Genomic DNA, 22,616 nt, shown 5'->3' with positions numbered 1-22,616 from the left:
CCCTGAGACAATAAAGTTGTTGGTGAAGCATAGTCTTCTCAACCCTCCAGACCCCGTCTCTCTGTCTTCCGTGCACCCCCCTATCCAGGTTGGAACCCTCTTACTGGACAAGAGTTCCTGGCAGACGTGCCCCTGATATCATGCCAATACCAGACATTATCATTCCTTTTCAATGTTTGCCAATCCAAGAGATGGAATATAGTATCACCATGCAGCTATAATTTGTGTTTCTTTTTTTTTTTTTGAGACGGAGTTTCACTCTTGTTATCCAGGCTGGAGTGCAATGGCGCGATCTTGGCTCACTGCAACCTCCGCCTCCTGGGTTCAGGCAATTCTCCTGCCTCAGCCTCCATAGTAGCTGGAATTACAGGCATGCGCCACCATGTCCAGCTAATTGTTTGTATTTTTAGTAGAGACGAAGTTTCACCATGCTGGCCAGGCTGGTCTCGAACTCCTGACCTCAGATGATCTGCTTGCCTCAGCCTCCCAAAATGCTGGGATTACAGGCTTGAGCCACCGCGCCCAGCCTAATTTGTGTTTCTTTAGTGTTTCTTTAGTTTCTACTCATATCTTTGCAGCCTAACTTCGTTTTAGAATACTCTGTGCCTTTTCTTTTGCTGATTTTTTTTTTTTCTTTTTTAGAGAAAGTCTTGCTCTTTCTCCCAGGCTGGAATGCAGTGGCATGATCTTGGCCTCTTGGGTGATACTCGACCTCTTGGGTGATACTCCCACCTTAGCCTCCCAAGTAGCTGGGACTATAGGCACATGCCACCATGCCCAGCTTTTTTTTTTTTTTCTGTATCTTTTTGTAGAGATGAGGTTTGCCATGTTACCCAAGCTGGTTTTGAACTCCTGAACTCAGGCAATCCTCCCATCTCAGCCTCCCAAAGTGTTGGGATTACAGGCGTGAGCCACCATACCCGGCTTTGCTTATTTTTCTATATTTATTTACCTCTAAATAATTTTATTTTAAATTTAATTTTATCAATTAAAATTGATTTTAATTCATTAATTTAGAAGAACACTTTATATATTAAGATTTTTGCACTTTGGGAGGCTAAGGCAGGCGGATCACCTGAGGTCAGGAGTTCAAGACCAGCCTGACTAACATGGAGAAACCCCATCTCTACTAAAAATACAAAATTAGTCATGTGTGGTGGTACATGCCTGTAATCCCAGCTGCTTGGGAGGCTGAGGCAGAAGAATCGCTTGAAGCCAGGAGGCAGAGATAACAGTGACCCAAGGTCGCGCCATTGTACTCTAGCGTAGGTAGTAAGAGCAAAACTCCATCTCAAAGAAAAAAAAAAAAGATTCTTGAACTGTCATATATACTGAATATTACTTCTAGTTGACTCTTTTTTTTTTTTTTTTTAACACAAACAAATCTGAGTCTTCTTTATAATTTCTGCAATAGCATCCTGGAAATGTAGTTATAGCAAGAAGTAACCTTCAGAGTAGATAGCTTTCTAGGAGTGGTAGCTCAGGTGAAGGGACAGCCAGGGCAGATTTGTACAACTTCTAAGTATCTACAAGTACAATCCCAGTTGTGCAGAATCAGGGCTCCAATGAGAGTCACAGGTGTTAAAAGGACAGGTAACCCCGATGGCTATACAACTTTTCCCTTTCCCTTCCCCTTCCCTCCCCTCCCCCTCCTTCCTTCCTTCCTTCTTCTCCCTCCGTCCCTCCTTCTTTCCCTCTTCTTTTTAATCTACTTACTGACATTTGAGCTTAATATACCATGTTACTATTTGTCCTGTTCTGTGTTCCTGTTTCCCTCTTTTCTTGGTTCCTGTTATACTGATAGTTCCCCTTCCTCCCATTAGTTTGGTCGTTACACCCCCTTTTAGTCTTTTTTTTTTAGCAGTTACCTTAAAGATTTCAACATCAACCCTAATCGCCAATGTTACTTGAATTTTTACCTTCTTGCTGTCTAATGCAACAACCCTAAAAGATTTTAACTCTAAGAATACTGTGATAGCTAATTTTGTGTGTCAACTTGATTGGGCCACAGGGTGCCCAGACATTTGATCAAACATTATTCTGGGTGTGCCTGTGAGAGTATTTCTGAATAAGATTCGCATTAGAATTCATAGACTGAATAAAGCAGATTGTCCTCCCCAATGTTGGTGGACCTCATTGAATTAACTGAATACCTGAATAAAATAAAAAGGCTGATAAGAGGAAATTACTCTGAGCTAGGACATTAGTCTCCTGCCCTTATATTGGCACCACACCAACAGCTTTTCCAGAGCTCCAGCTTGCTAAATGCACATCCTGGGATGTCTCAGGTGCCATAATCACATGAGCCAATTTCTTATAATACGTATGTATGTGATAGGAGACATTTAGTGCTATATATGTTTAATATGTCATAAGAGTCATATAATGCATAGTGAATATATGATATAGAACATATAACATTAGATTGTTTTATATAAAATATGTTATATATGTAGCTTATTTCCTATGACATATTAAATATAAAGCATATATAAAATATTTATCTCCTACGACATATGTATTATTAAAAAGTGGCTTATGGCTGGGCATGGTGGCTCACGCCTGTAATCTCAACACTTTGGGAGGCTAAGGAAGGCAGATTACCTGAGGTCAGGAGTTTGAAACCAGCCTGGCCAAGATGGTAAAACCCCGCCTCTACTAAAAATACAGAAATTAGCTGGGCATGGTGGTGTGTGCCTGTAATCTCAGCTACGTGGGAGGCTGAATCACTTGAACCTGGGAGACAGAAGTTGCAGTGAGCCCAGATTGTGCCACTGCACTCCAGCCTGGGCAATAGAGTGAGACTCTGTCTTAAAAATAAAATTAAACCAAAAGTGGCTTATATATTATCAGATATAATATGGCTTATATACTATATATCCCTCTCTCCTCTTAGTTCTGTTTTTCTGGAGAACCCTAACACAAATCACCTCTTGACTTTTATGTCACTTGTGCATTTTATTCTCTCTCTCTGTTATAACTATACATATAGATATAACTATATATATTATATATCTATATATTTCTATATAATATACATAGACATTTATATAACATATATATAACTCCACATATTATTGTATATAGCCAATATTTATTTAGATTTATCCATATAGTTACCCTTCACACTAATTTCCTTTTCTTGCACCTCTGAGTTTCCAAATGGGTTCATTTTACTTCCACCTGAAGACAGCTTTAGTATTTTCTTTAATGCAGTCCTACTTGTGATAAATTCTTTTTGTCCTGAAACATCTTTATTTCCCTTTTAATTTGGAAGACCATTTTTGCTAGGCATGGAATTCTAGACAATTAGTTACCCTCTTTTTTTTTTTTTTTTTTTTTAAGCTGAGTCTCTTATTCTGTCACCCAGGCTGGAGTACAGTGGGGCAATCTCAGTCCACTGCAACATCTGTCTCCTGGTTCAAGCAATTCTCCTGCTTCAGCCTTCTGACTAGCTGGGATTGCAGGTATGTACCACCATGCTTGACTAATTTTTGTATTGTTAGTAGAGATGGAGTTTTGCCATGTTGGCCAGGCTAGTCTCAAACTCCTGACCTCAAGTGATTCACTTGCCTCAGCCTCCCAAAGTGCTAGGATTATAGGCATGAGCCACCACACCTGGCCAATCAATTACCTTCTTTCAGCACTTTGAAAATATTCCATTTGTTTTCTGGATTTCGTTATTTCTCTAGAGAAACCAGCAGTAAGTCTAGTTGTTGTTCTTTTGATAGTGATGTCTTTTTTACTCTAGCTGTAAGATTTTATCTTTGGTTATCAATTACTATGAATGTGCCTGGGTTTTTTATTTTAAATTCTGCTTGAGTTTTTAAATCTGTGATAATGCTTTTCACCAGTTTTGGAAAGTCCTCAGCTATTACTTTTCAAAAGTTGCTTCTGGGCTGGGTGCAGTGGCTCACACCTGTAATCCCAACACTAAGGGAGGTCAAGGCAGGTGGATCACCTGGGGTCAGAAGTTCGAGCCAGCCTGGCCAACATGGTGAAACCCTGTCTCTACTAAAAATACAAAAATTAGCCGGGTGTGGTGGCAGGTGCCTGTAATGCCGGCTACTCAGGAGGCTGAGGCAGGAGAATCTCTTGAACCTGGGAGGCAGAGGTTGCAGTGAGCTGAGATTGAGCCATTGCACACCCACCTGGGTGACAAAGCAAGACTGTGTCTCAAAAAAAAAGGTGCTTCTCTCTCATTTTCTTTCTCTTCTGCTTTTAAGGAACTCTAAATACATTTATATCAATTCTTCTCATTGTATCCCCTATATCTCTTACCTCCTTGTTTGTACTTAAGACCTTTTTTTTCTCTCCATGTTTCCTTCTGGAAATGTTCTTCTAATATATTCTTTTTTTTTTTTTTTTTGAGATGGAGTTTCACTCTTGTTACCCAGGCTGGAGTGTAATGGCGCGATCTCGGCTCACCGCAACCTCTGCCTCCTGGGTTCAGGCAGTTCTCCTGCCTCAGCCTCCTGAGTAGCTGGGATTACAGGCACGCGCCACCATGCCCAGCTAATTTTTAGTATTTTTAGTAGAGACGGGGTTTCACCATGTTGACCAGGATGGTCTCGATCTCTTGACCTTGTGATCCACCCGCCTCGGCTTCCCAAAGTGCTGGGATTACAGGCTTGAGCCACCGCGCCCGGCCTTCTTCTAATATATTCTTAATTATATCTTCAACTATGTCTTATTTGCTATAAAACCTTTCCAACCTTTCCATTTAGTTCTTAATTTCAGCTACTATATTTTTTTTAATTTGGGATTTGGTTCTTTTTATGGTTTCCATAATTATTAATCTTGTTTCTTGTTTTATCTCTTCAAACATTATGCAGATTTCAGAGCAATTTTCTGAAGTAAAACTTGACAACGAAAAAAGCAATCAATCAGCTCCAGTTCTACTTAGGTTAGAGAAAACCAAGAAGCCATTGCTCTCACAAACTGCTTTGCCTTGGGTAGAGCAGAGGAGGAAAGATAGCGAGAAAAAAAAAAAAAAAAAAAAAAGCAGAGAAGAAAACTGAAATTTTATTGCTTAAAGAGCAAGTGTGGGCTAGTGTGACAGCTTAGACTCCCCAGGAGCCACAGATACAAGGAGAGTTTAGCCCCAATTACTGGGTCTTTTCCATAGCCTCCACTAGGTGTTCATAAGAAAATGTGGGGACAGAACAGGAGAACTGAAAGAGACTCCTTTCAGTGACACAGGCATGCAGGTGACAACCAGCTACCACTGTGAGAGAGACAGGAAACCAGTTCCTTCTCTGACATAAAGAAAAAGCCATCTGCCACCAGGGGAGTGATACAAAACCTCCCATCCCTTGGTTCCAGCCAACACAGTTAGTTGGCTGTAGGCAGGGAGGAATTAAAGCAAAAACCATCTGCTGTTGGAGGAGGCCAGGAAACTCACTGATATAAAGCAGAGGTTTCCTGCCAGTGAGAGAGGGACAGGAAACTTACTCACCTAAGTCCCCCACAATTACAAAGCAGGGTCTGAATGCAGGGAGGAAGGGGGCCTGAAGCTCACACACCCGGGGCTTGCATGAGACTGAGGCTGGAGGAGGAGAAAAACCTCCTGCCCCAACCATAAGCCTTGCACAAAGTAGTAAGTAATAGATGTCTACAGCTGAGGAGGGGCAGGAGCAGACAGAAAGAGTATCATTGGTGGTACAAGTGTGTGGAGTCTGTTAAAAGCTGAAGGTGGAGCAGAAACACTGAGAAAAACTATGGCACTCTAGACCACACACTAAGCCCATGGCAGCAGCAGTCCAACACTGAGAATTTGTAATCTGTGGTATACTGAAGGAACCCTATAGCGGCAACGAACTCAAATCCAGATCAACTATTTATTAGAGTTATTTGCCTCTCCCCCAACACTAATGGTCTAATAGAAGGAGAGCTGTTCCCATTTCTAGATATAAATACTATTTACCTCAGTTTCTTTTTTCTTTTTTTTCTTTTTTTAAAGATGGGGTTTCATCATGTTGGTCAGGCTGGTCTTGAACTTCCAACCTCAGGTGATCCACCCGCCTTGGCCTCCAAAGTGCTTGGATTACAGGCGTGAGCCACCACGCCCGGCCTCTACTTCAGTTTCTTTTGTTCTTCGACATGCAACATCAGACATTTAATAAAAAATTATAAGACATTTTAAAAAGAAGTAAATGACCCATTATCAAGAGATAAAGTAATTAACAGAACTAGATCCAGAGATGACCCAGATATTGACATTATCTGACAGAAACTTTAAAATAACTATGATTAAAACGCTAAAGGACCTAGTGGAATGGATGGACAGCATGCATAAATAGATAGGGAATTTCAGTAGAGAGGATGAAAGCTGTAAAAAAGAGTTAAATAGAAATGCTAGAAATGAAAATATGATATTAAGAGATAATCTCTTCAACAAGCGTATCAGTGGACTGAACACAGAACAAGAGAATCAGCAAACCTGAAATAAGATAACAGAAATAATCCAAATTGAAACACGAAGGAAAATAGATTGCATAAAAGAAAACAGCACATCCAACAGAGCTGTGGGATAATATCAAATGGCCTATCATAAATCTAATTGCAGTCTCAGAAGAACATTTGATCATATAACGGTTGAGAATTTCCTAAAATTAATGAAAAACAACAAACAGTCCAAGAGGCTTGGAGAATCCCAAGCAAAATAAATACAAAGAAAAACACACCCAGAGGCTGGGTACGGTGCTTCATGCACCCAGCACTTTGAGAGGCCGAGGCAAGGGAACTGTTTGATCACAGTTGTTCCAGACCAGCCTGGCAACATAGTGAAACCTCATCTCTACAAGCAAAAAAAAAAGAAAAAGAAAAAGAAAAGAAAAAGGCTGGGTATGGTGGCACATGCATGTAATTCTAGGTGCTTAGGGCTAAGGTGGGAGGATTGCTTGAGCTCAGGAGGCAGAGGTTGCAGTAAGCTAAGATCACACCACTGCATTCCAGCCTGGGCAAGAGTCAAACTTGTATAAAAAACAAAACAAAACAAGTGAAAGAAAAACACACCTGGATACATCATAGTTTAACTGCTGAAAATAAAAAATTTGAAGAATATTTAGAAGACAGAAAGAAAAAAATAACATTACATATAGATGAACAAAATTGTGAATTACAGCAGAACTCTCAACAGAAACTTTGCAAGCCAGGAGGCAATGGAGTAACTTCTTTAAAGTATTAGAAAACTTAGACTTTACCACAGTCCTATCAGGTCACTTGAAATCTTGGTGTTGGTGAGGCTAACCAGGGCTAGAGTTGAGAATAAGGATGATGGTACTCTGGGAACAAGAGTAAATGATAGGATTTAGATGCAAGGTGCTGGGGTGCACCCGAGAGCTAGAATGACATGGGTATGCCTCTTGAAATCAGACAATCAATAAGCAAGGTCCCCAAACCCAAAATGGGTTTTTCAGAGCCAGACCACATCAGAGACTACATTCTCTAAATCACTTTCAGCACAGTGGAGTTGGTTATAAGCATTACCGCAGTACCCACCTAAGCACCTATCCCCCAATGTCTCAAAGACACAGAATGAATGGCGCAGATTGTGACAACAGCCAAACTACAAAGGGTAGTTCCTATTATTTCATCTATTGCGCTATCAGGAGACAGGAAGAAGGCGAACAAAGAATCTGCTAGTGCAGACATCACAGACTGGGGAGGGACTGAAGCAGCTAAACACCCACGTGCTCCTATTTTGAGATACTGGGTTGGAGCAAGGAGTATGTCCTGAAACGGATGCTGGGCAAAATGTGCCAAGCAGTGTAAGGTTAAGCAGAACTTCAGTCCTTTCTATAATTTCTGTCATTTCCCAAAATCTTCCCCCAGTAAATAGACAATCTAATTTTATAATTTGCTATGCATACACAGCTTCAAGACAAGTGACCTCCAACTTCCCTTTTCCATGTAGACTGCTACCCCTAGGTCTCTCATATACATTCAGGAATCACAGGATGGAGCCACAATTGGGGGCAGTCTTAAGTTCAATCTGGAGATTCTGCTTGCTTACTTATCTTCTTTATGCTATCCTTATGCTACTTGTTTGCCCACACCACAGTCATTAATGCTCCAACCTTAGAGGAGAAAAGCGGTAAGAGAACATGAGTATGGAGTGGGGAGGGAGGTGGGTGGGTGTTGGATTTTGACTGCTAAGAGTCCCTGGGTTATGCAAATAAACACTGTGCTTTACTTAATGGAGGACAGCCAAGACGTAAAGAGGATTTCAAAAAGCCAAGTCCAAGCCCTTTGTATCTCAGCTCCTATTACACTACTGGCAATTGCACTACAAATCAATGTGGAAAATCATGTACTAGTAGGAGAGGAAAAGGAAGAAATAGTTGATCCTCTCTAGAAAGAGGGATGGCTGCAAGGCCTTCTGCTGTGGGCCCCTGCCTCTAAAGATATCCAACACAGTGACAGTAGCCTTCCCCTACCTTTTTATTTTTTGCTGGAGTGGCAAATCTTTCAGACACCATCCTCAGCATTTAAGACAATGGAGGAATTACCACAACATCTAGCTAAAATGTGCCTATCAGTCCTTTTACTTTTTGTTTAAGTCTCAACATATGAGGTGGGGGGGGGGGGTCTCACTTTGTTGCCCAGGCTGATCTTGAACTCCTGGCCTCAAGTGATAATCCTGTCTCAGCCTCCCAGAGTGCTGGGATTACAGGCGGGAGTCATCACACTCAGCATCATTCATTTTAAATTTTGAAATATTTTTATTGCAGTAGTACTGAGATGAATTTTTTTTTTTTTTTTTTTTTTTTTTTTTGAGACAAGGTCTTGTTCTGTTGCTCAGGCTGGAGTACAGTGGCACAATCCTGGGTCACTGAAACCTCTGCCTCCTAGACTCAAGTGATCCTCCCACCTCAGCCTCCTGAGCAGTTGGGACTACAGGTGCACACCATCATGATCAGCTAGTTCTTTAATTGTTTTGTAGAGACAAGGTCTTACTATATTGCCCAGGCTGGTGTCAAACTCAAGGCCTCAAAGTGATCCTCCCAGTTTAGCTTCCCAAAGTGCTGGGATTACAGGTCTGAGCCACCACACCCAACAGATTTTTAAAAATATCTGTTTATCACAAGAAAAACATATTTTAAAAAATCATTATTGAAAAGCTCCATACTATAATAAGCATGGATCAGTCAAATTACCTTTTTAAAGCCCTCTTTAATTCCAAGGAGACAAAGTAGTTGGTCATTAAACATCTTACATGTATGACTAATATTTATTATAGCTAATATAATAGTTTAGAACAAGGAAATTTAGTAGAGTTGTAACATTTTGGTGTTATATGTGTAATTCAGCGTAAGCCAAAGTCCTTTTTAAATAACCAATACTATCACTTTACGAAATCTTCACAAGATAAGCAAAGTACTACAATATTTAAGCATCTCAAATCTCCATTTTACAGTTGACTATCAAGGAATGGCTGTTATAAAAAGCTCTATGATGTTCTGCTTCTTTAGTAAGGTAGGGAAATAAGTGACACACTTTTTAGAGGAATCCATGCAATGGACAGAAAGTCAGATTAGGTGGTATCTAGGGATCCATCCAGCTCTGGGACTCTGATCAGATGGCCTCTAAGGTTTCTTCTAGATCAGAAATTAGAGGGACTTGAACATAATTTTTTCCATTTTAAATGGTTATATAGTTAATAGCATTTTTTGCTTTTCCAAATTCATTGCTGGTGATGTCTATTACTTATTTGATGTCATGTCTTTAACCAGGAATGCAATCCTAACTAGTGTTATTCCAGGAAAACATTTCATTTCATAGGAGGCATATCCCAGAAACATTAGAAAATACTAGTCCCAGTATAAGTAACATTTGCCAACTAGACTCTGGGCTACACTTTAAAATATCTCATGTTCAGCCAGATGTGGTGGCTCATCCTTGTAATCCCAGAGGCTGAGGCAGGAGGGTCACTTAAACTCAGGAGTTCGAGACCAGCCTGGGCAACATAGTGAGACACTGTCTCTCCACAAAAAAAAAATATTAAAAAAAAATAAAAAATATATCTGATGTTATTTCTATATCTCAAGTCCAACAATAAATAATCTAAAAGTATATTTTTATTTGCAGCAGAAAACTTAAGATAGATGGTACTTTTTTGCTGTTTGAGACAAAGTCTGGCTCTATCACCCAGGCTGGAGTACAGTGGAACAATCTAGGCTCATTGCAACTTCTGCCTCCCGGGCTCAAGCCATCCTCCCATCTCAGGTTCTGAGTAGCTGGGACTACAGGCACTTACCACCATTTCCGTCTAATTTTTCTATTTTTTGTAGAGACAGGGTTTTACCATGCTGCCCAGGCTGGTCTCAAATTCATGAGCTCAAGCACTCTGCCTGGATTATAGGTATGAGACACTGTGTCCAGCTGATGGTACTCTTAAAAGTAGGCATCTAAATTCAATACTTGAAAAACTGAAATGTGATGTTAAATTACATCTGAAATTTTCAAATCTGTTAAAAAATCAAATAAAACTCATAATTTCCTTATTTCCTTTATTTTAACATGTCAAAAAAAAAAAAAAAACAAAACAAAGATATTCTTGTGCATACATACAGGCCGTCCCTCAGCATTCAGAACCTATGCAAATAATTTTTCAATATGATGACAAAATGAAAAATTTACACTTTAATGTAGCGCTTAATACTTTTTTTTTTTGAGAGAGAGTTTTGCTCTTGTTGCCCAGGCTGGAGTGCAATGGCACTATCTCGGCTCACCGCAACCTCCGCCTCCCGGGTTCAAGCCATTCTCCTGCCTCGGCCTCCTGAGTAGCTGGGATTACAAGCATGTGCCACCACATCCAGCTAATTTTGTATTTTTAGTAGAGATGGGGTTTCTCCATGCTGGTCAGGCTGGTCTTGAACTCCCAACCTCAGGTGATCCACCCACCTTGGTCTCCCAAAGTGCTGGAATTAAAGGTGTGAGCCACCGCACCCAGCCTTAATACTTATCTTTGAAATCTATTACTGATGCTATGTCTAAAGAGCAATGACTCAACCAGAAAAAACTGTAAAGGCTGCCTTTTCCTTTTTAAAGTGCTTATTAGCTTTATATCCAAAAACAATGGTTTTTACGAATACATAATACTGACAGGTGCTCAGAAAGTCACTACTTACAGAACTGAACGTGTCATTTTCTAACCCTGCACATGTAAACTTGTTTTATCTGCATTAATGAAGATTGCTTCCAATGGTTCTCAATCATATGCTTCAAATCAAGACAGTGCTAAGTTCCAGCAGCATGAATAGTGATAGTGGAACAAGCCCCGGCACATTTTAAATGGCTCTCAGCAGACCAGAGAAAGTGTAACAGCTTCTGAATATGTTACACAACCATGAGCCTTATCTTTCACTCCGCACATATGGTAAACATAAAAGAAAAAAGAAACACTTTGTCTCCCTATAGAGCATTGTATAGTATACAAAGGATTCGAATTCTTGTATTATTTAACAAAACTCTTGTTTCTACACAGAAGAGGTTTTATATTCTTAATGTTTAAAACAAAGCCTATTTCCACCAAAAAAGTAAGAAGAAAAATCTACAAACTCTAAAAACCTAAGAAATAAAATTGTGAGAATTCTGAAACAAAGTGTTTTTTTGAAGGCTAATACAAATATTCCAAAATAGAATTTCTGAGCATGAAATATGTGATTTCATTTCAATTGTATCACTTTCGTCTGATTGAAATAATTTAGAAAAAATAAGGCTCTGATTGAAATAATTTAGAAAAAATAAAGATCATCTTAATGTCACTGCTTTCTGTCTGAGACCATCATTCCAATTCATGCCCTCAATAGAAACCACTGCCCAACAGTCTTACAGTGAGCATCCTCAGGACCCGGTCTGCTCACCGAACCTGAAGCTGGTTTTACCCCTCCTTTGGCTCTTCTCCAAAATCCTCCATATATCTCAAGAGGAACGTATTCATTAAAAAAATGACAATACAGTGTGATAATGCTACATTTGATTTAAAGTAGTAATAAATTATAAATTGCCAAATAATGTAATTCACAATGCAAATCCCTGGTATAAAAAGAATCCATATTGCCCTGAATAAAGCAATCCACTGATTTTTAGATTACTTATGAAATAAAGGCAAAAATAAGATGTAAAATACTACTTATAAAAGTCAAGTAAGAAACCAGTTACCATAAATCTTTTTACAAAGATAAATGTAATGTGGCTTACCACTTCTAAAAATTGTTAGGGAGGTTTGGCATAGTGGTTTCAAAAATGACTCTAGGGAAACTAGAGACTGAATTATGTATTATTGTGATGTACAATATATTAACTATACATATAACAATAATACTGCAATGGGGAGTAATTAATCTTTGGACCTACTACTTCTTGACAAGTATATTTCTTTTTCAAAATCTTTGCTGTAACTGATTCATTTTTAAATGTTAGTTTTCAAAAACTTTTCTACTTGAGATACTTATGTTAATAAGAAGATACCAGAAGTCTAGAACAGTAATAAAATGCCTATAAAATAATGATTGTTCTTGCATCTTCTCTTATTGTGACAAACACACATTACAATAGACAACATTGCTAAGCCTGGAAATTAAAAATATCCAAATCTGTTAGGAAGAAGTGGAAAAGGAAAGAAACATGGAAAATTCTTATTTAAAAATGGATCTGAAGTCCTTGCATTTCTTAAGAGCTTGACTTGTCAAATCACAGTTTATCTTCTTTCTGAAACCTCGTTGTGCCTTCCACCATTAATTCACGTGATACGAGACGTCAATTCTCCATTTTGAAGTGCTCAGTTTGAATTTTCTTGAATGTTTGCAAAACTGGTACTGGACTTGAGACGTTTGGCTAGATAAGTCAAAAAAATTACATTTTAATTTAATTATCAAACATGATTATTTACTATTTTTATGTAAACTACAGCATTTGTCTATTAATTCTATGTTTGAATCCTGACAGATCCAGTCTTTTAAGAATTAAAATCTAATTAAAACTTTTTTCTATAAACTCAAAAAACATAACTTCGTTAGAAACTGCACATGACTTTGTTAGAAGCAGTACCAAATAAAACAACATCATTTATAACTTCTTGATCATCACAATCTTAAATATATAGAATGTAGGTGAAATCTACTTAGACAATGAAAATGCCATAAGGCAGGATAACAAAATTACACATCTAAAAGTCTAAGTTAGAAATACAAATCTAAATTTCTCTTAAAATTCAGTGAAAATTTCCTCAACCTGATACAGCGCGTATACAAAGATTCTACAGCAATCACTATGCTTAATTGTGAAAGACTGAATGATTTTCCCCCTAAGTTCTGGAACAAGACAAAAATATCTGGTCTTCCTTGACATCATGCCACTAACTTATCACCAATACAACAGGTAAGAGAAAAGAAAAGGTAAAGTATACATATTGGAAAGAAAGTAATAAAACTGCTATTTTCAGATTAAAAAAAAAAAAAAAACAAACCTCAGTGAAAGAACTCTGTAATAGCAAAAAAATATTTTAATGACCCTCAAAGAAAAGTGAATTGAATATTATTATGGAACTCTGTAATGTAAAAAAAATTTTTAATGACCCTTAGAGAAAAGTGAGTTGTATATTATATACACACACGAACACATATGGCTGCTAACATTTACATTACCATCAACTCTGATTTGATGCTAATGGGACTGAGTCATTAGGGTTAATAAAACAAATCATGGCTACTTGGCTTGGTAATATGTTTTGTACTTAAAGTTAAACATGAATGTTTCCCAAGTTCTAGAAATGAAAAATAATTGCACCATAGTGAAAAGTATTTTATACTGAGTAAGAGTCTCCCTACTTCAGAGGTTCACAAAACTGGGGCAGGGGTTATGATTCAGAGGCTCTGCAATGGGGCCATGGCACCTGTACTTTTTTTTAAAGCTCTGCAGATAATTCTGATATGCAGCCAAGGATGAGAACCAGTGTCTGCGGTTTCTGTGAGGGTCCCCCTGACCACCGCCGTAAGTGGAAAATGCCAACATGGCTTCCTGGACCAGTGTACTGCTTCAGCTTCAACTAAAGGGAAAACTTAAACTCAAAACCTCGGCCTAAACTAAAATCTACTTCTTAAGCCTTCAGTAGATTTGGGAGACAAACCAAATCAGTAGCTTGGGTTTTTTAAGACTTACTTTGTTAGAAACTACTAGAAGTGATCTAGCTTCTGACTAAATTTCAAATGACTTAATAAACTGGCCAAGTTAAATACTAATGAGTACATACACTTACAACTTCCTTGCCTCTATATTCTCTACCTGATACATCCCTACGTCCTTTAAAATTCTCCCTCAGGGATCATTTAACGGTAAATTTCGACAACTCTAAAGCAGTTAGCTGTTCCTTCTCCTCTGTGGTCCAACTGTATACTATATATACCTGTACTAAATGTGCTATATAATTAGATTATTGTCAAGATGTTCTTTGAGGGCATGCATTATGCCTTGTTCCTTCTTTAACTCCTAATTCCTACCACAATGCTAGCATTCGATTAACTGTTTGATAGATGGAAACATTAAGAAAAGTAAATGAAAATGTCCCTGAAGTACGAGTAGCACAAGAATGGTTTGCTTATATAGTCCTAGCATTTCCTAGTGTTTCATGAACAATGCTTCTGTGAAACACGAATAGGCATTATGCAAAGGTTCTACTGTCATGTTTTGGGACGTGCACTCTCAGAGCCTTTAACCTACGTTTACATGCATTACAAAGCTCATGAAAAGGACATGGTATGCAGCATTTCCCAATCGTACTTGATCCATTTTTTTAAATAGAGAATTTCACAGGAGTAGTATTTTGAGGAACATACTCTGCAAAATGTTCACATTAAGTGTCATGCTCTTTTTTTGTGATGGAGTCTTGCTCTGTTGCCCAGGCTGAAGTGCAGTGGTGCAATCTCGGTTCATTGCAACCTCCACCTCCCAGGTTCAAATGATTCTCCTGCCTCAGCCTCCCTAGTAGCTGTCATTATAGGCACACACCACCACAGCAGCCTAATTTTTGTGTTTTTAGCAGAGATGGGGTTTCACCATGTTGGGCAGGTTGGTCTAGAACCCCTGACTTCAAGTAGTCCACCTGCCTCAGCCTCCCAAAGTGCTGGGATTATAGGTGTGAGCCACCATGCCTGGCCCAAGTGTAATGTTCTTTATTTAACAATTTTTTTTAATTATTTATTTATTTTAGAGACATATGCCTTGTCACTGTGGTCCATGCTATAGTGCAGTGACTTGATCATAGCCCATTGCAGCCTTCAACTCCTGGGTTCAAGGGATCCTCCTGCCTCAGCCTCCCAAGTAGCTGGGGCCTCAGGTATGCACCACCTTGCTTGGCTAACCCTTCATTTTTTTTGTTTTTTTTTTGTAGACACCAGGGTCTTGCCGTGTTGCTCAGGCTGGTCTTGAACTTCACCGTCAAGCAATCTTCCCACCTCAGGCTCTCAAAGTTCTGAGATTACAAGCATGAACCACCAAGCCCAGCCTCAAAAAATATTTTTGGCACCTCCGATGGGCTGGGCACTTTCTAGAGGTTGGTGATACAGTGGTAAACGAGATAAACAACATTCTTGTTCTGATGGAGCTTACAGTCCAGGCAGGGGAGACAAATAAGGGACAGAATAAATGAAAAAGATGATTTAAATAACATATTATTTAATTTAAATTAAATGATTAAGTGCTATTAAAGAAAGATGGCACAGAAGAATGAATGGAGGAGTGTATTCTTAGACCGGGGAGTCATAAAAGGTCTCTTTGAGCAAGTAACCTTAGAGCTAAGACCTGGCTTGCAAGATGCCAGGTTAGGAAAGCAGGAAGGGCCTTAGAAAAGGGGCAGTGTGAATGAGCTTGGCAGCAAAGAAAAGAAAAGAAAAGAACCAGACTGTCCACAGCACCATAAGCAATGAGGAGAATGGATGTGACAAGTTTAGAAAGGTGGCTATGGGCCAAAGGTCACGTACAGCTTGGAGAGCAGACCCTGTAAAGAAAGTTTAGATTTATTCTAGGTACAATGGGAACACATTAAGGGTTCCAAGTAGCTGAGAAACATGGTAAATTTGTGTTTAAAAAATTATTCTAGCCACTATGTAGCATATGGATTTTTAGTAGATCAAGAAATGGAAGGAGGGATAGCAGTTAAGGGGCTCCTGCATTAAAACACGTAAGAGATGAAGACGGCTTGGGCTGGGGTTTACCAATGGAGGCAGAGAGAAGACTAAGTAGGACTGGCAGCATACTTGCTGATGAATTAAAAGGGGATGAGAAGGGGAATGTGAGAATGGAAAAGTAAAAGAAAGAAAAGAATTAAGAAATGACTACAAAGTTTGTGGCTTCCATGGCAAATAGTGACACTGGTAGTGTCACTGTGACAACAAACAAAAAATCCTGATCAGAAACAGTAAATACTTTCCATAAAGTTAAACAGATTTGCAAGGCAAATAAGATGCTAAACTTTAAAAGTATACCATGCTCTGAAAAATCGTTTCTCAATGGTGAGGTGCCCACAATAGTTTGCTGTTATTCTAAATAAGTGCTTTAAGGACCTACGCTACTATATATTTACAGAATGCTGGCAACCTTCAAAAAGCTTTACTAAACACACCCATGACAAAGATTCTCCCCTACAGTAGCTAGCATTTTAAGGTGACGAAACATTAAAAATTCAGTTAAACTGATCTACAGGTAACCAGGTAACTTTTTTTTAAAAAGTTAAGATAGAAGTGAAGCTAGATGAAATAGTGATAGAAATTTACAGGGAAAAGATTTTTATATCATAGATTCCTAGACTACAAGTAGTATTTGAGAGAAAAGAAAATTAACTTTTTTCCTTAAACAGTTCTCTTTTTTAAAAAACTAAAATTATTAAGGCCTACACCCATACTTTCATTCTGTTAATAAAAAGAAATCCATGTGACTTAGAAGCCACTCTTCTCTAGCTGGATGGTATCTCTAGGTAGTGCTTCTTTTGCTCTGGCCTGTTTTATAGGGAGAAAGAAAAGGAATGAATATTTATTGAGCACATACTATTTCGTCAAATAATGTCCTTGGAACTACAATTCCAATTTGTTCATAAACAAACTGTGTGTATGTTAGCTAAGTTTCTTCCTGCCTGCCACACTTTTAGGTGGTTCTACCACGACTACAATGGGTCTAAGAACTGTCTATATCACTTGCTATTGCCATGTCAGGAGTGCAAAGCCTCTGTATCTATTCTTATGTTGTTGCCAACCTTATTCCAGGGGTAATCTAGCTTTCTCAATTTAATCACCTGCAAGACACTGTGTTTTAACTTTTTGTTGTCTGCACTTTATAAAATTTTTACACATTTCTTTCACTAGCAAGCACAACTGGTAAAATTTACAACAAAGAGCCCTTTCGGGCTAAACTACTTTGAGTTCTCAGACTATCAATCACTTCTAAAACAGGCCTAAATTTTTAAAATACAGGCTTTTACCTATAAAATAAATCATTGTAAAAAACTTACGCAGAATGAGTTTGCGTTTCTTTTGCTCCGAGTGAAGAAAGCTACTAAGGTAGAAGACAACAGGTAGAAAGAGAATGAACACAGAAACAGCAATTACAGGTACTGTGTCACTGCAAGGGACTGAACAGTTGAAAGTTCGACTCCAAAGTTTTCGAGTGATGTTCATCTGGAACAAGGACAAACGATATCATTCTATTTTATATTTAACTTGTCTTAATTTCTTATAATTATTTTGCTAATAACTAAATAGGAGCCTAGAATTTAGACTAAATACACACCTCTAAAAACCTACGGATAGTTGAGGACAACTTCTTCCAGGAAAAAAAGCTGGTTCACCATTAGTCATTGTATAAATTTATATCCACACAGAAATTTCATATTCTAAGTCCATAATACTGACCAAAGTATTCTAGAATGTCAACCATTTGTACATTCAGGTAACTCGTATGAAGAGGAAGATAGTTAGGCACTGTTTTACCCACTTAAAAAATATTAATTGTTTATTGAGAGCCTACTAGAAACTAGGTACTTTTTTATGCAATAGGAATGGAGCAGTAAAAACAAAAATCCACACCGTACATTTCATTGTAAGTGCTTTTTACAATCTCGAATATTATTGGTCCCTATAGCTCCCTTTGAGGTGCTGTGATAATTCACTCATTCTCAATTCTTAAGCTCATTAATTTTGACCTCAAGTTCTCTACTTTGAACCAGTAATTTCTCTTTCCTCTAATAACTCAATACTCGGGCATCATATTGCCTAAAAAGGCATGATTGCCATCTAGCGGCACACTATGTAAAGTCAGGCTATAAAATGGAGAAAAAAAATTTTTTGGACCATTCATTCAATTAATACATGTTTATTAAGCCCATTATGGACCAGATTGTCCTAAATACTGAACGGTGAATAAAAAAAGCCTAGGTCCTTGTCCTCATGTGCCTTACATTTTAGTAAGGAAGACAGACTACAAACAAATATTTTCAGATGGTAACAGATAGAAGAAAATTAAACGATGGGATAGGAAGTGACTGAGGAATGGCTTCCGAAACATGTAGTGAAACCTAGAAACTTCTTAAATTACCAACAAGTGCACAAGAAACTGAACTACAAACATATAACAGTACCCACACCTCTGAAAATGGCAGATATTTTCAAATTTAAAAAGATTAAATGTACCAAATCATCACTCACTTATGAAGTATCTAATTCATTTCTATTTTATTTTATTTTTACCCTAACCATGAGATTACCAGGGAAATATCCATTTTGGTTTAACGGACCAGGATATTCTAAAACTTTACTACTTTATAATAACTAGTTATTTCTGGTTGAAGACAGAATATGCAGATTCCACCAAATCTCCACATAGAATACTCACCCTGAAGGTACATTCAGTAACACTCTAAAATTATGTATCATCTAAGAAGCCAAGTACTTACTGCATCTTCCACATCAATGCATAAATGTGTTCCAGGTTCAGCCTTATTCTCAAGTTCATTCATTTTTTGCATCTCACTGTACAGACTACTCAGACTTTTGTAAGCTTCACGACAGTTTTTGCATACTTCTGAATAATTTTTTGTCTCTAAGAGACTATGTGCACGTCCCTAAAATGACAAAGGCATATGTAATGTATACAATAAACATTATACACAATATGTCTTTAACGTAAGCTATTTGCCCTTCTAGAAGACAGGAAACAATATGGTATGTTAAAGTGCTAAGCTGTGATGTTGAACAGGTTACTAAATCACGCTGAGTCTCAGCTTTATCATTGGTAAAATAAAACGACCTCTACCTATATTATAGGCCAAAGGACTAGAGACCTGGTATGTGAAGCAGATGGCAAACTGTTTGGAAATTTCTACGCGCCCCTACATTTTGAAAACCACTGCATTAGCTAATGTTAACTGAGGATAACAATAATTCATATGCCAAATTACTGTATACTAAACACAAAATCTCCTAAATTATCTCATCATTATGTACCTGCACTTATCTATCCTTCTCTCACTGAATGAATAAAAGCAGTTCCTGCCTATGCTGATTTCAACACCACAGTTTATCTTACTGAGACAAGATTTTTTAAATGGAAAAGGAAAAGGCACCAAAACTGCATCCCCATTCAACTCTCTTATCACAGAAGTCATAATCCAGGCCTTTCTAGTCAAAAAAAGGGCCAAATACCAAAGAATAATATACTCTAAAATGAGGATAGTGGAGATACACAAAATACTGTGCTAGTAAATCTCAAGCTTCTGTACTTCTAGACTGACATTTGTCTTTTCAAGAATAAGTTTGCTAAATAGTCAATTCACATCTTTGCTTTCTATGCCCTTTATTCTTTACCATCTAGTATGGAGAAAGGATATTAACTGAACAATGAAATGAAACAGAAAGGATAAAAATCAAAGTAAGTAAACGATGTGGCCCCAACAATGTTACCCTCACCATATATTTGACAGGAAAACTAAGTCTCTTCTTAGTCTGCTGCAAGAAATAGCCCATTGCTTTTCACAGAACAATTGTGCATTTAGCTAAAAATTGTGCACATAATCAATCTGGTTAAAATTGGGCACATAATCTTGATGGGAAGTAATTTAACCTTTTTTTTTTTTTTTTGAGACAGGGTCTTACTATTTTGCCCAGGCTGATCTTGAACTCCTGGGCTCAAATGATCCTCCCACCTCCACCTTCCAAAGTGCTGGGATTACAGGCAGGAGCTACCATACCTGGCTGCCATTTTTATTAAAATGTAAAATGCACACATCTTTTGATAATGTGAAAGTTGCAGACATTAGGATGAAATCCTTTGTCATACTCAGACAAAATAGGACCAGGAAGGCCAAAAGGAGAAGAGACTCATGCTTACATGCCTGATATAGCTGTTTCCAAGGACTTTCTAAAAAACCCACAAGAAACCCTTTCACGCCCTTCATGCATCTCCTGCTTTCACATGGTTTATCACTGCCATTCTTTAGGACTGTAGTAATTTAGATAAGATGAGCTCCAAAGAACACCTGCCCAGTAATGGCATCTCCACTAATGAACTGAGGACAACTCTGGCTTTGAGTCTCTGGAACCAATGAACTCAGTTTCTAAGCTTCCCTTTACCTTTCCCTCACTGGATGAACTGGTGGTTTGCCAGTGTATTCCAAATTATAATACTCCTTTCTCATTCCTCAGTAAATTCATCATCTTTGAAGATAGTTTTCTCTAGTGTCTTTTTCTTTGGTTGACAATATAGTAATTCCACCCCTAGAAATCTACTAAACTCATACAAGTACTTTAAATGAAAAGAAGGCTGTTTATGGTGTACAATTTAAAAACTATACCTAGAATTTTGTTTATACCTAGAATTTTCCATTTGATATTTTTGGACCACAGTTGGCCACAGGTAACTGAAACTGTGGAAAGTTAAGCCATAGATAAGGGGGTTGACTTTATGGAAAAATTGCTATTTGAGTGTTATAACACACATCGGTCCACTAAAGGTTTTGAAGTCCTGCAGTAAAGCATTTCCCAACCTAAATGGAATACTGAACCTTTTCTGATCTATTAACATGCTACAGAACAAATTCTGAGAAATGTTCACCTAATTTTTTTTTAATTTTTTTTGTTTTTTGAGACAGAGTCTCACTGAGACACCTAGGCTGGAGTGCAGTGGCATGGTCTCAACTCACTGCAACCTCTGCTTTCCAGGTTCAAGTGATTCTCCTGCCTCAGCCTCCTGAGTAGCTGGGACTACAGGTGTGCTCCACCAAGCCTGGCTAATTTTTTTATTTTTACTAGAGATGGGGTTTTACACACTGCCCAAGTTGGTCTCGAACTCCTGACCTAAAGTGATCTGCCCGACTTAGCCTCCCAAAGTGCTGGGATTACAGGCGTGAGCCACCATGTCCGACCTAATTTTTATTACTCTCAAAGAATAATAAAAATTGTAAAAAATGTATGACAGAGGAAGTCATACATGCTTATATCCTAAGCATGTGCACATTTACTGTGGGGAATACTTACTTGCTATGTAAGTTTCAAAACTACAGTTTAACCAGAGTTCCAACCTTGTCCTTCACCACCACCAGGCAAGTTCCAATATCAAAATTCAGCAGTCAGAGATAGAGACGGCAAAAATCTACAAGGTTAAGATTCTTAAAGGCTACCTTTTAGTATTGTAATTCAGTACTCAAACTTACCTTACTAAACAGTGCTTTTTAAGGTAGGCAAAATATATTTAAGCAAATTTCAGGCAAAGAATAAACTTCCTGTAGACAGAATCAAACTACACTGCAAAATACCTACATAAGTCAGATTGAAAAACATTGTGCTTTAATTAAACAATCACACACCTCGATTAATGTTTGCATGCTCATTATCTCACCAGATTCTCATTACAAAATACTTGAAGATAGGCAGGCTAGATATTATTTCCATTTTACAAATGAGATAACTGACATTTTCATGATTTGTAAGTAGAGGAACTTAAGAGCAGAAATCCAGGTCCACTAACTCCTCTACATCATGAGTTTAGATAAATACCAATAATTGGTGCTATAAAAACTTGGAACTGCACATTATTCCTTTGTACAAAGCAGCATTTTAATTTTAACTGTTATATATAAAATACCTGAAGGTTATGCTCAAAGCAGGTCAGGGTGTGATTAAATAGACTAAGAAAATACACTGTGCTGTTTGATAATTCTTCACTGTCGTTCGTTAAACAATCTGTCAAAAAAATTCAAAAAGTATATTAATATAACTCAAGAACAATTATATGTTGTCATTAATCTCTTAAGCTATCAACTTCGTTTCACACTATAGTAATTCTTTATTCAAACAAGCATGAATTTTCCAAATATAAAAAGCTGCTTTTATTTTCTAAAAATTAAAAAAAGTCATAACCATTTTCATGAACATCTTAAAATAATCATATACTCCTCTTTTCATAAAAATATAAGAAATAAAATTCAAATTGACTTTTGATGGTACAAGGTCATAATTACAGACTATCAGCTATCAAACGCTGCCTTAACAGTGCTATTTAGGCATAAGACTGTTTACCCTGCATTAATTTTACCAAAACTCATATGCCTTATCATTATTTTTTGTGTC

The 22,616-nt window shown here is 37.8% G+C and overlaps 1 protein-coding gene across 1 annotated transcript in view; it reads right to left on the bottom strand.

The window, feature by feature from the left end:
* Nucleotides 1-10,497: 10,497 nt before the first annotated feature.
* OSTM1 (osteoclastogenesis associated transmembrane protein 1) overlaps nt 10,498-22,616 on the bottom strand; it is a 30,445-nt gene continuing 18,326 nt past the window's right edge. Inside the window, exons 3-6 of the mRNA XM_010346495.3 lie at nt 22,132-22,229; nt 18,947-19,114; nt 17,507-17,672; nt 10,498-12,843 (exon numbers count right to left, since the gene is read on the bottom strand). Of these exons, the coding sequence (XP_010344797.2) occupies nt 12,788-12,843; nt 17,507-17,672; nt 18,947-19,114; nt 22,132-22,229 (488 nt within the window). The 3' untranslated portion in view covers nt 10,498-12,787. The remainder of the gene's footprint in view (nt 12,844-17,506; nt 17,673-18,946; nt 19,115-22,131; nt 22,230-22,616) is intronic.

The sequence above is a fragment of the Saimiri boliviensis genome, chromosome 4, assembly GCF_048565385.1.
Source record: "Saimiri boliviensis isolate mSaiBol1 chromosome 4, mSaiBol1.pri, whole genome shotgun sequence".
In the NCBI taxonomy this organism is placed as follows: Eukaryota; Metazoa; Chordata; class Mammalia; order Primates; family Cebidae; genus Saimiri; species Saimiri boliviensis.
This window is presented reverse-complemented; position numbering and strand designations above follow the sequence as displayed.